At 40.5% G+C, this 15509-nt stretch overlaps 1 protein-coding gene across 1 annotated transcript; it reads left to right on the top strand.

Moving 5' to 3' along the window:
* Nucleotides 1–255: 255 nt before the first annotated feature.
* Nucleotides 256–14524, top strand: bnip3lb (BCL2 interacting protein 3 like b). The gene is made up of 6 exons (XM_044332755.1): nucleotides 256–760; nucleotides 4172–4403; nucleotides 7151–7229; nucleotides 7615–7718; nucleotides 9732–9881; nucleotides 11986–14524. Exons 1-6 carry the CDS (start codon nucleotides 703–705, stop codon nucleotides 12032–12034), a joined length of 672 nt encoding a protein of 223 aa, XP_044188690.1. The 5' UTR covers nucleotides 256–702; the 3' UTR covers nucleotides 12035–14524.
* The last annotated feature ends 985 nt before the right edge of the window (nucleotides 14525–15509 follow it).

Raw genomic sequence — 15509 nt, 5'->3', positions numbered from 1 at the left:
ACACAGGACCAGCTGATTTCACTGATTAGGACACTTTCAGTTAGAAGCATGAGTAAAGCCTGTAGTCGTGATTCTCCATTCCAGTTGCAGGTTTTCAATCAGTAAAAATAGTTGCACCTCAGGTGTAGATCCAACTCGATAGACGCAATGAAAACCTGCCGCTCTCCGGAGCTTGAGCAACCACTGGGGGTTAATTGAAATCAGCTGGTGTGGTGTCTGGTTGTTTAAAACTAGACTAGACTTGAGTCACACAGGTACCTCGTGTCTCGACTGGCGACGTGTGCTGTGTACGTGAGTGCACGCACGCCTCTCCGCCTGCATGGGCAAATTGAGCTCGCACCACCCAGCAGATGACATATTTTTGTAATTCCTACTCTTTATCGAAACTCGCTGCCCACAGCGCATGCGTGCCGTAGCCCTGTGTGTGTTTTTCAGTTCGTTATGTAATTCCGCTCCCTCTCTCTCTCTCTCTCTCTCTCTTTTGTTATCAACGGAACGGCGTGACGTCACCAGCTCCGGCAAGGTCTGAGCGGCTCACGGCTGCTGCTTCCAGACCAGCTAACGGGACAAAAACAAACCGTAGCAGCGCTAAAACGGGGCAGAAGGCGACTCGGGCCAGTCTGAATGTGTGCAGATAAGGTATTGCGCGTTTTGCACTGACTAGCTTTTTATGCAACCCGCCCTTGCTTACCAGGAACGACGATGTCCGAAGCTGCTAAAGCTACTTCTACAGACAACAACGGAGACTCTGGGCTAAATGGTAAGCATAATTGTCACCGAATTGCTGAATTGTGACAGCCTGTCAGTGTGTTTTCTCAGTGCGGAACTTTTCGGGGTACGCGGCTGTGTGTTTATAATAAGTTTATTGAGGATTTTACAATGATTAAAGGTAGTTTTAAAAACGCTCGTTTATCTTTTCCCCCCAGTGAAGCTACATAGGGGGAGGAGTGAGAACGCTATGTTCCGTATGTTTATGGACAGTGGCTTGACCAATGGCGTTTCGAATGTGTTAATTGACGGGCAAGTCAGCCAATCAGCGATTCACGCGGTGGTGCGGAGGTGGGTTTAAGCGTTGTCAACAAGGCGAGATGGAAGAAGTCAGAATTCGCAAAAAAGGGAAGATGTTTTTTTTTGACAATTTCCACATTTGCTGGATTGTACAGTCAAAGCAATGCTTGTAAACAAATGAAACCAACTTAGTTATCAAGAGTGTATACATTTTGTTTATACTTTTAGGTATTTTCATATGTCAGTCTTTATAAGAATACTAGGATTTATAATAAAAAAAACAATCCCCGTGTATACATGGCATATATGGCAGATCTTTTTTTTACATAGTGCCTTCACTGCATCATTTCATGTGTGTGAGGTAATTTTTCATCTGAACACATAGATTCAGGTTGTTGAAATGGGATATCTTATGAGACCTCTGCTTGCAGATTGACGTAAACAAAGGCATGTTTGACACAGCTGCACTGACTCAGGGGCCTGCCCAGAGAGCTTTAAGTTATACCACACTATGGGGGGCTGTGACTTGGCATGCTATTTATGGCCACAGTGACAAGGGGGCAGACGTTTTGGACGTGAGAATGGTGAGAAAGTGTTTCACCACACAGCAGTGTAGGAACATGAATGCTGGTCTATTTCAAAGCCACAATCTGGGCTGGAATCAAACTTTCCAGACACCACCAGAGACACTTTTTTTTTTTTTTTTTTCCCGAACAGGATAGAAGAGCCAGTAAATGAATAGTTACCTTTTAAAATGGCCTGTGGAGCAAGTAAGTTGCCAGCATTTGGCTGGTGGATGGTAATAAGTTATAACCTGGTTTATGACTGTCATTTGTACATCCAACAGCATGTTTGGCTACATCTTCCCCTATGAGCTGGAAAGCAACAAGTGTTGCTTCTATCAGAGACGGTTATCTGTCATTATTGCTGAGTCTGGTAGTCCTGTTTTTTGTATAAATACTATAATTTTAAAACTTTTTTCATAGAGGCCCCATAGTTCTTTGCCACAACAGTTACTAAACACCATTTTTGATAAACTTTCTTTTTCATTTGGCTGATAAACTTAGTGGTTATCATTACACCTGACTGATTCAGAGTAACTTCACTTATGTGGTCTCCGTACATACTGAGACACCGCTGTAGGGACAGCTAGAGAGGCCAGCAGTGTCCTTTGCTATATGAGATGTTATGTTATTTTTGGCGTTTCCTGGAGCTCTCACGCCAGAGTCATAAACATTTATCTGATACCTTGGTTCTTCAGGCGAGAGGTAGCCGCGACCTTCCTCCCCCTCCCGTCTGAGCCTCAGCATCAGTAGATCAGAGAGATCACATCGTGTCTGCCTCCTCTAAACCGACCCAACAGCTGATAACAACTCTGTGGCCAGAATGTTCGGAAGCGTCAGCGCCATGGCAACGTGGTTTTAGCCCACGAAGCGGAGACAATGGGCTGTCGACAGCGGCTTGGCTCGTAGTTCGCTGTGTAATCCACAGGATGAGAGCGAGTGCTGAGTCGAGGCCTGCTCAGAGGGAGGGGTAGGGTGGGGTGGGAGGGGGCACCGTTTGGGTAGTGGGTATCACTGGCCTTGTGCCTGAATTGTGAAATTTAGTCCCCTGAATGCTCATGTGAACATGGTGTTGTTTACTCAGTGTTATGGGGTCGTGTGACCTGTTTGGGAGGTCTCCCTGTTTTATGTTCTTTTGAGTACAGACTGAGAAAGTGTTTTTAAAGTTTAACAGCAATGGATAGTAGAGATTCTTTGACCCCGTTCTCCAAATTCTTGTCCTGGCTAATGTGCCCCTCCTCTATATTGGTAACCCAGCTCTGATGTGCTGTGCCTCAGCTGCCAGTCCATGCCAGTGCTCACGTACAAACAGCGAGAGCGTCATATATCACATTCAAGGTCTAGAAGAAACCACAGCTCATACACAGGCAGGCATTTACTGCCCTTTCAACACACAGCAGTAAATAGAGCTTTACTCTTGAACCTCTTTGATTGACAGTCTCAGGCTGTTTGTCTTGTTGTCCCCTCTCCAGCTCCGGGTCAGGAAATCATTTTGGCGTCTCTCACCTCTCTATTTTTCTTTGGTGTTGAGTGAAAATATTTCTGTTGCACTTTGTGTGACTAGTCAAAGACAAGAAGCAGATATTTTGGCATGTCATAGCAGGAAAAGCACAGGTGCAGTTAATAACATTAATGATTGCTATGAATCTTTTTAGTTGTGCCAATACCCAGCCCTCTGTATTGTGCATGCTGGTTCACAGTGACACAGAAAATTGAAATGAGCCATGATTAATACACTTGTGCCTGTCCTGCTATTACAAGTCTTCTCAAACAATATCTGTCACTCTGGAACAGGAGACACAAAAAAGTCAGAATTCATTGTAATGAATCAAGAAAAAGACAATTGGAAGCTCCTTGCTTACATCAAATAAAATGATTTATCAAAGCTTCTGCTGTGACTAAAACAAGCCGTTTATCATTCTGGGAATATAACCAAAAAGAGTGGAAATATGCATCAAAATAAAAAAGGACAGTAACATGATGCTTCCCATTTGCACAACAATGATTTTAGCGGCTAATATTTGCTCCTTGAGGCATATCCGGTCCTGATCTAAGCAGGATATTGGCTTATTGGTTTATTGACATGACTTAACACTGGCTCCGTCTTACCAGCTGATACTGACAGTTGTATCCAGACATGTTTAGAAATTCTTTAAAAAGCAGTGCAAAATTTTATGATCTCTAATCTTTTTGTTATATATTACCTAAACGTACTCATGCAGCTGTTTTACATAAATTCAGTTGAAGCACTACTTTGTAGAGAACTTGGCTGCTGTGTCAAACTTTTAAGAATGAACAAAAGTGAGAAAAGTGTTTAACTTTACGTCACCTAATAATGATTTTCTAACACTGCAATAAAAAGAAGCTAAAAGTCGAGTTGGAAAAAAAAAAAAACAGTTATCATAAGCCCATATGCCATTTCTCTCCAAATGTGTATTCACTTGTTGCATGAGCACATTGTGTAATAAACTACGATGGTCATTTTTTTGTTCTTTGAAAACGATTTAAAAATTGTACATTTAACTTCCATGATGCCATTTGTTTTGCAGCAGTGACACAAGTGAGTTAATGAAGATTGTGTGTTTTGTTTCTTCTCACAGGGTCCTGGGTGGAGTTGGAGATGAACAGAGGCACGGCCGGATCGGCCCAGTCATCTTCCACAGTTGGCCCAGCCCCGGGTCTGCTGCCCCTTCCTCAGGTAGAGGAAGAGGAGGCCATGGTAGGGGGGCTGGAGCACGTCCCGTCCTCATCCTCAATCCATAACGGAGACATGGAGAAGATCCTGTTGGACGCCCAGCACGAGTCGAGCCGCAGCAACTCTTCCTGCGACAGGTAGTGTTAAAGAGTCCTGATTTGATTCAGTTGCTCATAATATAGCAGGACCTGCCCTGCTGAAGAGCCCATAGAAAACACTGAAACCCCATTAACCCCAGACCTCCTTTTTAATTCTACTTATTAATGGAAAAATAATTTAACTGTAATAACTATAATTAGACTGCATATATAACACAGTTGAGAACATCTATTTAAAATACAACAAACTATAAGTAGATAAAAAAAGAACCTTTTTCTCCTGAAAATATCGATTTCCATTCTATTTTGAGACGCTGTATTTGTGTAAGAGACTGGACACCATTAGCAGTTTTGAAAACAAATATATGTTTAGAAAATGGATGAAAACAGAAATTCCTACAGTTCAGGGTTGGTTTAATGTGATTCAGGTTATCTTTGTAATGGAGAAGTTAACATTTGTTTAAGACTTAAACAAGACAAGTTTGAAAGCTGCTGGGAATCCTGGATTGAGTTTATATCAGCATGTAGTTCAGACTTCAGGTAAACTAACAGAACGGCATTTACTCCCTTTAGTTCTTAAACTACTGTTATTACTTGTTCAGATTTGTTTCTCTTTATATATTTATTTATTTATTTGTATTTATATGAGGCAAGCCCATATATACATATACATATTTATTATCTTATGTATCTTTTTTTGTTTTGTTCTCTTTCTCTTTTAAGCTTGAATATTATTTCTCTTCTTCCTTTTTCACTGAATTGATTCATATACATGCAGGGCCATATGTAGATGTAAATCTACACACATAGATATGTGACTTTTAAGGGTATTTGTGCACATATATATATGGGTATAAGTAGGAATATAATGCTTTTGTTGTTTTGCATTTTTTTTCTAACTATTATTATTATTTTCTTTTACCCTTCTTTTCCATTGCCTTAGCTCTTAACATTAAAAACTGTAGCGTGATGGAAAGCTGGTCATGCTGTATAATAGATATATACAAAAATACAAAACCCTTGTTCCAAATAAAAAATTAAATAATAAAAAAGAACCTTTATGTGAAACTCAACAGGCTATGGTCAAATTGCCGCTATATTTCCTAATCTGCTTAAAATTAAATACAGATTAGAGCACAAGAGTTTCCACCACGATTGGAAAGTTCAAAGGAAGGCATGAGTTCTTGGGTTCATACCAGCCCGTGTTTATAGTTGTGGAAGATTTAGACTTGGTGGTGAAGTTGGTTCACGTCTGAGGTTCCTAACTGAACTTTCACTCGGTTTGGAGTAGACACAGTTTCAGCACACGGTTGATTTTAAAACTAAAACAAAATCACTTAACTATAACCATGGCTTTGATGTAAAGCTGTTATTAGCAGCCTACCATCACAGGTTTACACAATACAAAAATGACACCCATTTTGAGAACTATTTGTAAAAAATGAAAATGGTGATTCTTTTCTTTTTCAAAATGCTGAAGAAAACACACTCTTGAGTAGCTTGACTGAGATATAACTTTTCAGCCCAGATGTCTGTTCATCTGCTTATCACTCAGTAAAAACTCCCTGAAGAAAACTAACTTTTAAAACCTTTTTTATGAGAGGTGTTTTAATATTGGTCACTTCTAAAAACCCTCAACTTTCCTCCTATGTTTCAGTAGAAAACGATTCAATCAGGAGTGTCTTTTCTTTCATAACTGCAGTCTCAGCATGTTGCATCAGCTGCAACTCTGTCTGGACAGCTGCTCAGGAGTTGAGTTGGCTTCTTAAAATAAAATGACGTCGTCTTTCACATTGCGCCTCTTGTTTTATTAAGCACGTTAGAAAAATCCTGACCCTTCAACTCCCCTCCCGGCCACATCATGTGCTTGTGTGTAATCCTCAAGGCTTTGATAAAACAGAGCTTATCAGAGAACCCAGCAGTCAGCTGTCAGTGAGTCACCTGAAGATGTTTATGAATATCTGAGCCAAGAACACTGTATCAACAGGCTGCTCTGAAATGAACAGTAACACAAACAGCAAAACGACACTGTCGTACATAGCACTTGTAGAACAATTCGGGTGAGTCAGTTAGGACAATGTTTTCTTTACAAATCCTTCTAAGACACACAATACAGTACACATTTCAACAGAGAGGTCAGAGTACAGGAGCAGCAGGACTTTACTGTCATGGTAAAGGACTGGTAAAACATTCAACTCAAGATGAGATTTGTAAGCAGTAATACATGACAAGCAGTACTAATATTTGGGCTGGACGTTACCCATGATTATTTTCATTGTAGTTTATTTAATTTTGTTGCCTTTTTTTTCTATCAAGTGATGAATCGCTTAGTCTATAACATAAGAGCAAATATCCAGTGCAATCATCAGTTGGCAGATGTCATCTTCCTCTATCAGGCACTTTATAGCTCTGTTACCATGGCCATGTACCAAGGGCAGAAAAAGAAGCCCTGTTCAAGTTGTGATACATTTTTAAGGTTTTGTAATAGTCCATTAAACTTTAAATGGTATTGGAGAATGTACTTGAAGCACTGTTGCTATGGTAACCTGTAGTTAAATATCTTTTGTGCACTGATTTAGAATGGTTGTTAAACTTTTGACCTGAACATCGATGCTTGAGGTGTCCTGTCACCTGACTGTATTGAAATATCTTCTATGGTATAAAGCCCATGAACTCACTAATGGGACTTTTCCAGCGTTATGATGAGATGAGAAGTTCATAAGGACTCTTGAATTGATGACCTCGCTGATAACGAGGCCTCTGATTTGTCGTTTTTTGACCCGCAGCCCCCCGCGGCCCCACAGTCCCCAGGATGACGGACAGATCATCTTCGACGTGGACGTGACCAGCAGGAGAGACAGCCAAGTAAGAGCCTGTGTGCCTCCCAGCTTCTCCATCAGTCTGTTGCCATGGCAACCCCGACCACTGGCCCTGAAGTGGTGTGTCTACATGTAAATGACAACTGCTGTCTGCCTTTTAGTTTCCAAGGAGATGGCTGCCCCACCCAGTGTGGATTTCTGTGTCTTTTTTCACAGCATGTGTTGTCACCATCACTCTCATATTTCTGTTTACTTTTCATTGCAATTGCAGTTTTCATCTCTGTCAGGGGAATCTCGTCTGTAGTCAAAAACTGATGTGAGAACGAGTCTCTGTGTCAATGGCACACACACATGCACAAATATACAGCACAAATCTTTTTTTGATCCTGATAGAATGAGGTTGATAAGTCTGTGTGTCTCTGCGTGTTTAGTCAGAAGAAGACATCTTGGACAAGGAGAGGGACATGGACATCCTGATGAAGGACTCAGACTGGGTTGCTGACTGGTCTAGTCGACCGGAAAACATTCCCCCCAAGTAAGTCTCAACTCAGTAAACATCAAGGTAATGTTTCCATGGCAACTGAACACACACAGCTACTTGTTTGTCCAGAGAAAGTGGTTAGTCATTAAGGCAATAAAGTTGGTCTAAAGCACAAATATAAAGCCAGCTGCCAGAAATTTTCTATAAAACTCTGATGCTGATGTAATTTTTAAGAGTTGAAGGTTAATTTTTTTATTTGAAGAAATTAACAGCTTTTTCCATATTTTTTGTGTCTTGTAGAACATTTCAGGTTTTCAAACCTTTTTATTGCTGACAGAATCAGTTTCTGTGAAACCTCAGCAGCCACGAGCTCAGCTCATGCAAGAAGGTGCATGAGTTAACCCAGTTAACAGATTACAAGTCTTTCTTATCATTATATTACATGTTATTACCATAGTCTTTTTTTTAATTATTTTTTTTAAACCTGCAGTGCAGAACTTGCATATACTTTACATACAAATGAATGTCCATTACATTCAAGCCCTTGAAATGAGTTCACACAATGCTAATTTAGCCTAACACCACCAGATAAATCTCTCTGTGTTTCATAGTATATGGAGTTTTTAAATCTCATGTCAAAGGTGACATTCCTGCGCTGGCTGTTTGGCTGTTAATCGTGCGGCTTTTCTAGACTTTCCAAATGTTATCGGACTGAAAGGATCGAATTCTGATAGTGAAACGAGTCATGGGGTTGTGTGACGCTCCGAAAAATGCATCCGCCGTTTTACAGCTGCAACAGTAGGTTACAGCCAGTGGTGTGCTGGCATACTGGGACAAATCCCAGTGGGCCGGTGGATCATCCAAAAATACATTTTTGGGCCAGTGGACTGTCAAAACATAGCTATGCGTTTTTACCAGCCCTCTCTGTGTCCTGTCATTTGGGGTGTGCATGAGAACGTGCTGCATGTCTGTGTGAGACAATCACAGCTGAGCGCCTCCCTTTACTCTCACTGCCAGAGGGGGGAGACAAACATCCCACACTCCAGCTTTAAATACTGGTATGTTATAAATATATGCCAACAAAGTACTTTTGTTTCATTTTTTACCAAAATTGACAAAAAGTCACAACAAATGTTACCCAGTCAAATGTCTCTCTAGAAACCCAAAAAAGGTGAGATTTTATAGTTAATTTCAGCTCTTGTGTTTTGTGTTTTGGTCAGAGGTTTGGAAACTACTGTAGGGCTACAACTAATGATCATTTGTTATTGATTCAGTGCTTGTTTTATCAGACAAACTATTGCCAAAAACACAAAGGTATTCAGTGTACAATGATACAAAACAGAGAAAAAGTGAAAATTCTCTTTAATTCTAATTCTAGTTTGAGATGCATTTTTGCATGATCATTGACTAACAATGAGATGTCTGGGGGCATCTTTACCTTTGCTGACAGGTGTAAGATTGTCATACTCAGCTATAGTGGTTGCTGCTTCTTCATCAGCTCCACCTCAGTCATTTGACTCTGGAAAACATCTGAAAATGACTCTTGAACATTGTGCATAATGCCATAACAGTGTTTGGCTTTTATTTAAGTTGTAATACAACGGGTTATGAAAGAAAATGTACAAGACATACATACAATACATTATGCAATATATCAGTGGAATGATAAATTCATCACAGTGGTTTCTTTGTAGCTTAATTTCCAAATCCTCTCAACTTATTTAGCTGTGCATTTAACCTCTTGGTGTACTCAGCTACTCTCACGGTCAAGTTGAGGTTATAAAACTGTAACATTATTGAATGTCTTGGAATGATTTTTTTCTTTTTTGTTTTTCCCAGTTCTGCAGTAGCAGCAATTACATTGTCAGAAAATGCTATACATCTTGCACTTTCCCCCTTCTCCTCCCTTAAACTGTACAGAATATACAGCTCTGTTGTTTCTGTTCCATATGTGTCAGTAAACTCTGTTACTGTGTGAGTTACTGTGTTGTCTCTGCACCAACACAAACAGGACAAATCCTGCACCGTCACTGCGCGCTGTGTCTAAATTCACTGTGATTTTTGCAGGGAGTTTCATTTCCGTCACCCTCGACGCTCAGTAACGCTCAGCATGAGGAAGACCGGGGCCATGAAGAAAGGAGGCATCTTCTCCGCTGAGTTCCTCAAAGTCTTCATCCCATCGCTGCTACTATCACACATCCTCGCTCTGGGGCTGGGGTAAGAAACAAACAAACACCATATGACCTGTACATATTCTTTGTTGCTCCAAGAAATGTATTCTTGTCAGGGTTGAAAACCAGTATCACAGAACATTAAAACTGTCCACTGAAACCAAAACAAAAGAAATTCTTGTAGAGTGCAGGTAACCCAGTATTCATGTTGTTAAATGTTTGGTTATTGATATTAGTGTGAAAGCAGTTTGTGCTTGGGTTTCTCTTTCCCCTGTTAGAGGTTCTTCACATTTTTTATAATTTAAAACATTTTTTATTAAACATAATTGTATGTATTTATTTATATGTATTTAATTTTAGTAGTAGTGTTTCATATTTCCCAGTTGTACATTAACCCCAGCAGGGGGAGCTGCTCGGCCACGAACACAGTCAGCTGGGTCCCTTCCTTCATATCTGGCTAACAAATTAGCAGAGCAGCTGCTGACTGAAAGGCTGCACACCTGCTGTCTCATAGTGAGCTACGACACTCCCAGGAGCACTTTCTGTTTGTGATAACACATGTTACAGAATGTCAGTGCAACGATATCCAAGCAGTCCTCTCTGATGAGGACACACACACACGATGTGGTATGTAATGAGTGTCATTAACAAACTGTGTAACCACAACATCCCTTTTGGCCATTTTGGGGTTTATACAGTGACACAGTCACTGTGGTCTGAACTGAACTCCTCTGTGCCTTTTACACTGTGACACTACTGTAAATGTCAGTCTTTATTAAAAAGGGCTGGACATTTTGTATTATTGGAGTGTCTGTTGATTTAAATCGTTCATAATCTTCTTCATATACAAAATTAGTTACTTGGTAGTTGATAGTCCCTTGTTTTAATGATGATTATAGTATAGTTAGTTGGATGTATGTATGTACTGATATGTTGGCATCCATTTTGGCCAATATCTGCTTTTTTCCTAATAGTAAGTCCCCTGATACTATGGTTATATTACAAAAACATCCAAAAGCCATAGAAAAGTATCTTAGACATTGCCAAAAAACAAACAAAACAAAAAGCTTATTTTGCACACCCATTTGTGCAAAGACTTGTTAAAGTTACAATACATGACATTCAGCCACTAGATGTCGTACTATAGCACCAACATCTCAGACCAAAACAAGCGTGTGTCGTTTACTCAATAAAGTTGGGGGGGCCTACAACTCACAAAACTGAGATCAAACTGTCAAACCAGGCAGTGCTGATCAAATATGGATCAAGATTCTATTACTGCATAGCCTATTTCTCACCTCAAATGTTTTCAAAAACATATTTTAGTGTACTGTTTAGCTGTAATTTGAGAAAGTTTGACGTGGACTCCATCTTGGTAATGGATGTGGAGGACGCAGAGGGACTCACACGCACTAACATGCACACACACATGCAGGTAACATGCACGTGCACATGCACTAAGATGCACGTGTGGCCAGTGCGGCTACCAAAACAAAGAACATAGAAGCCCAGATAACAACACAAACAGAGGGAGTATGACTTCATTCACTGCTCAGGTTGCCATTACTTCACTATATCTTTACATGGCAAATAGTTGTTTGCTGACATCTAGTGAGGCTCTATGTCATTTATTGGACCTTTTTAAGCAATTAATGGGGGTATCAATACAAATCCATACTGGATAAAACCAGTATTTTGGGGCGGACTGCTGGTATTATCTATTGGCTTCAACTTCAAAAACTGAATATTATGTATACCTGTCTGCATGTCCAGCTGCAATATGGTGTAATTTAAAACAACACAATGTGTAGAGTATAGATGGCTATATTTTAATGAAGGTAAGGCACCAAAGAGGTAGCTGGATGTCATTGTGATGAACTCCGGTTCTATACAGAATCTATACTTCTCTTCAATCAGTGTGTGTAAAATGGAAAAAAAAGAAGTAGTAGTTGGCCTGTTTTCTGGGTGATTCCTGACCTCAGATGAGGGTGTTGATAAGAGTTTAAGCTTTTCTGGAGACATTTTAGCGATGTTTTATATTAAGTACCTCACATGTCTTGTTAATAAACCACCATGCTGCAATGAGAAAGAAGGTTTGTTGGATGATGATTCGTAACCTCCTCCTTGTCTGCGGACCTTCTCCTCAACAGTGTCTACATTGGAAAGAGGTTGACCACGCCACCAGCCAGCTCTTTCTGAACCTGAATCTGAAGAAAAGTGCCTGAGAAGTGGCCATGAGATGTTGGAGAAAGTTTTGCTGTTGTGAGAAGAACGCCCATCTCTCCTCCCTTTGTCCCGCCTGCTCCCGCTTCCCCTCCTCGTCCCTGAGATATGACATGTTCTCAGGAGTAATGCATCTGCCTCTTCCCCTTTCTCTCCTTCTTCCCCACCGTCCCCTCTTTTTTTTTTTTTTTTTCCTTGATCTGTTCCTGACTGTCTGTAGATATCCCTCTCTCTGTCCCTTCTTATACCCTTCACTCATTTGTAGAAGCTTTTTAAAGAATGAATAAGGTCATATTTCCCTCTCCCAAGCGATTTGGTTTAAATGTTTATAACGGGTGGGTTTTCAGGGAGAGTCGCAGCATTAAACCAAACTCTTCTACTACACATGATGTCCCAGTGCCCTTTGATCATCTGACAACAAAAGAGGACTTTCCAGTTCTAGAACTGACCACAGATTGTGCCACCACCGTGAGTAGCCCAACTCGATCTCGATGGGTTTGACCAAATTCAGAGTCGGCTACACAAACTGAAAATGTGATCATGCCTTTTGAAAGTAGCCATTTTGCTATCTTTAGATAAGATCGTCTTTTTTTAATTTATTTTACAACAGTGATAGTTTATTGAGAAGTCGTATTAAAGAAAGGGGGTTACTATAGTGACCATCCCAAACCACAAGCGCTCATGAATTGCACTGGGGGAGTCTCTGGCTGTCTGTCAGATGAGAGAGAATTACATTAATTTACCTTTTTTCTGTGACAGAAAGTAGAAACTTAAAATCTATTGAATGAATATTTTGCAAAGTGACAATAACTGGAAAGCAGGGTGTAGATGTGTGTGTGGTGCAGACAGGCAGTGTGTCCCTCTCAGTGTGTACACTAACAGTATTGTGTGGTTGGGTCGTAACAGAGTTGCGGGGTCCAGAAAGGTTCAATCGTCTGTCCAAACCGTCTTGTGTCCATGTTGTCGTTCCAGTGTCTCCTGGTTTGTCTGCAACATATCGTAGTGGTCCTAACCGGTCACTTCCTGCTTACTTTTTCTCCAGATTGGGCTGGATATTACATGGTACAACACTGATTGTTACATATATGTGAGTTTGAAGTTATCGAAAGTAATTTGGTACCAAAAAGCTTTAAAACTTGAGATTTAGGATGGAGAATGTGACATTTGTTTTGAGGATGTTTGAGTGATTTTTATTTTTAAAAAGTAAGAGGTATTTCATGAAAATAAAAGCGGAATAATAAACTTTTACTTTCATACAAGGAAACTTGCTCTCAAGATATTGGTTGATTAGGATTGTTTTTAGTTATTATTGAATAAAAAATGTCCAGTAGTAGCCAGCCCCACATCCTAACACTCCCCAACACGTTGGCCCAAATACACAAAGCAAGCAGAAAAACTTCATCAGGCTGCAGATCAGTCGGCCCAAGTTTGGACAAGCAGAACATACTTGATCCTCAGTTTTCTAATTGTCTATCTCCTCTGATTGACACTGCTGAGCTGCAGCAACTTCTAATCAACTGAAGGGAGGTTTGTTTTTACCTAACGAGGATCTACTTTATGTGTAAACACAGGCATTTGGCTAGAATGCTCAGTAAGGTCGTGAATGAAAAGCTCGATATCAGACATCGGCTTCACTGCAGTATTTCGGAGGTTGGACTGTTATCAGTTTGCCAGACCTGGGTCAGTTGTATTTACAATTTAGAAGTTCGGATCTCACAGCACAGTAGATCTCTAGAAGTTATGTACACATCTTCAGTGTACATCACGACTTTAACGTGAGGACTTCATCTATGGGTTGTTTGTCACCCTGACTTGAAGGCACGGATGGGAGAGTATCTGAAACTCTGAGTTTAGTGCAGTTTTTCTGTTATTGACAGCTACCTGATGCTTTCTCAAGCGGCCAGAGGATGCAGTAAAGTACAATATGCCTGTCCATGAAATCATTTGCAGCAAATACGATTTGACCCCGCAGGTCTACTCATGACATGCTGTCTTCTTTTTAACTTCTTATTAACAGTGACCGGCTTAGAGCGTTGACTTCACTGTTTTCATTTCAGCCACAGAGATACTGCACTGTTATTTTGTGTGACATCCATGTCTCTGCCTGTGTTTGTACATGCAGCTTTGAAAAGCAATATGTTGGATTGTTCTCTCCCGTCTGGTTTGTTTTGAGTTGTTTTATTTTTCCTGATGTTGGAGAATGATTGTGAATGCACAGAGCAGGAGTCTGAAGTTTGACACAGATCATGTTCTTACTTAAAATGAATTAAAGGTGTGAAAATCAAACCCCCTATTGTTGATGGCAGGGCCTGATGTGAATAGGAATCGGCAGGTGTTGAAAGAGATTTCCCTCAGACTGCGATGGTCTAACAGTAGTTGTTGTAATGATGCATTTGCTTTAATTTTTTTTTCCCACTACATTGGAAAAATGATAAACATTTTGTCATTAAAGATTACCTGAATGAAGCTACTCTGAGTGTGCCTTTTTAATTTTGCAAGTTAAGACCGCAAGTTTATTCTCTAACTCTATTCAAGACATCCTCAAAGTAGTGAGAAAAAAAGGGAAATTTGAACATGTACACTTCCATGACAACTGAGCAACTCCATCTGCTGAGGAAAATGGTGTGATGTGATGGAAAGCTCCAGAACAGTTACTACTAGACCTTATGGTGAGATTGTTTTGAGAAGAAGAAAGCGTTTTTGTTTTTTCCGTCCACATGGCTCCACACTCTCACAGTCCATAACCGCTGTTTTGGATGTAATTCAAGTCCACAGCGGCAGAAGCTTCATGCATGCCTTGTGAGTTAGCACACATAGCTGAGGCCTGAGGCATCTCAGGAAATCCCAGACGTTTCCTGACTGCTGAAAATTCCTAGGAGCTCATCTTGACAGTTACAACAGGAAGATACTCCTAAAACTGACTATTGACTGACTCTTAAAAAAGCAGCTGAGGGTAGGTCTTTTGTAAAAACATATTTATGTCTTACTGGAGAGCTACAAATAGTTACATTTTAGTTATATAATTTTAAAGTTGACAAGTGATGCATGTTAATGTCCTATAAAGAGCTACATTGTCCAAAGAACAGCCCTTATTGGGTTGGAGATTATCTTGTTTTGAATCAGCCATAGTTGCCCTGTTGTAACAAACCTGTTTAAAGCCCTTGTCAAATATAACATTCCTAGAGGTGTGAAGTTGTCAGCACTGATTTTAGCTACTTGAAACTGCTCAATGAGGCCCCTGAACAACAACCCCCACCCCCACCCCCACCCCACATCATGTCTCTCTCAGAGAAAACAACAGTCTTCCAGTCTGCTGCACAGAGCTGAGTGGGGAAGCACTGCACTCCAGTGGCAGACACTCTGCAGTGCGGACTGTCACTGGGTAGCTTTGTTATTTCCTTTAAAATATTTCCAACCTTTTTTGCTGTAGTCTGTGCTGATGGAAGCACTG

Source organism: Thunnus albacares, chromosome 18, assembly GCF_914725855.1.
Source record: "Thunnus albacares chromosome 18, fThuAlb1.1, whole genome shotgun sequence".
Lineage (NCBI taxonomy): Eukaryota > Metazoa > Chordata > Actinopteri > Scombriformes > Scombridae > Thunnus > Thunnus albacares.
The sequence above is the reverse complement of the archived record's forward strand: the minus strand, read 5'-3'. Positions and strand labels throughout refer to the sequence as shown.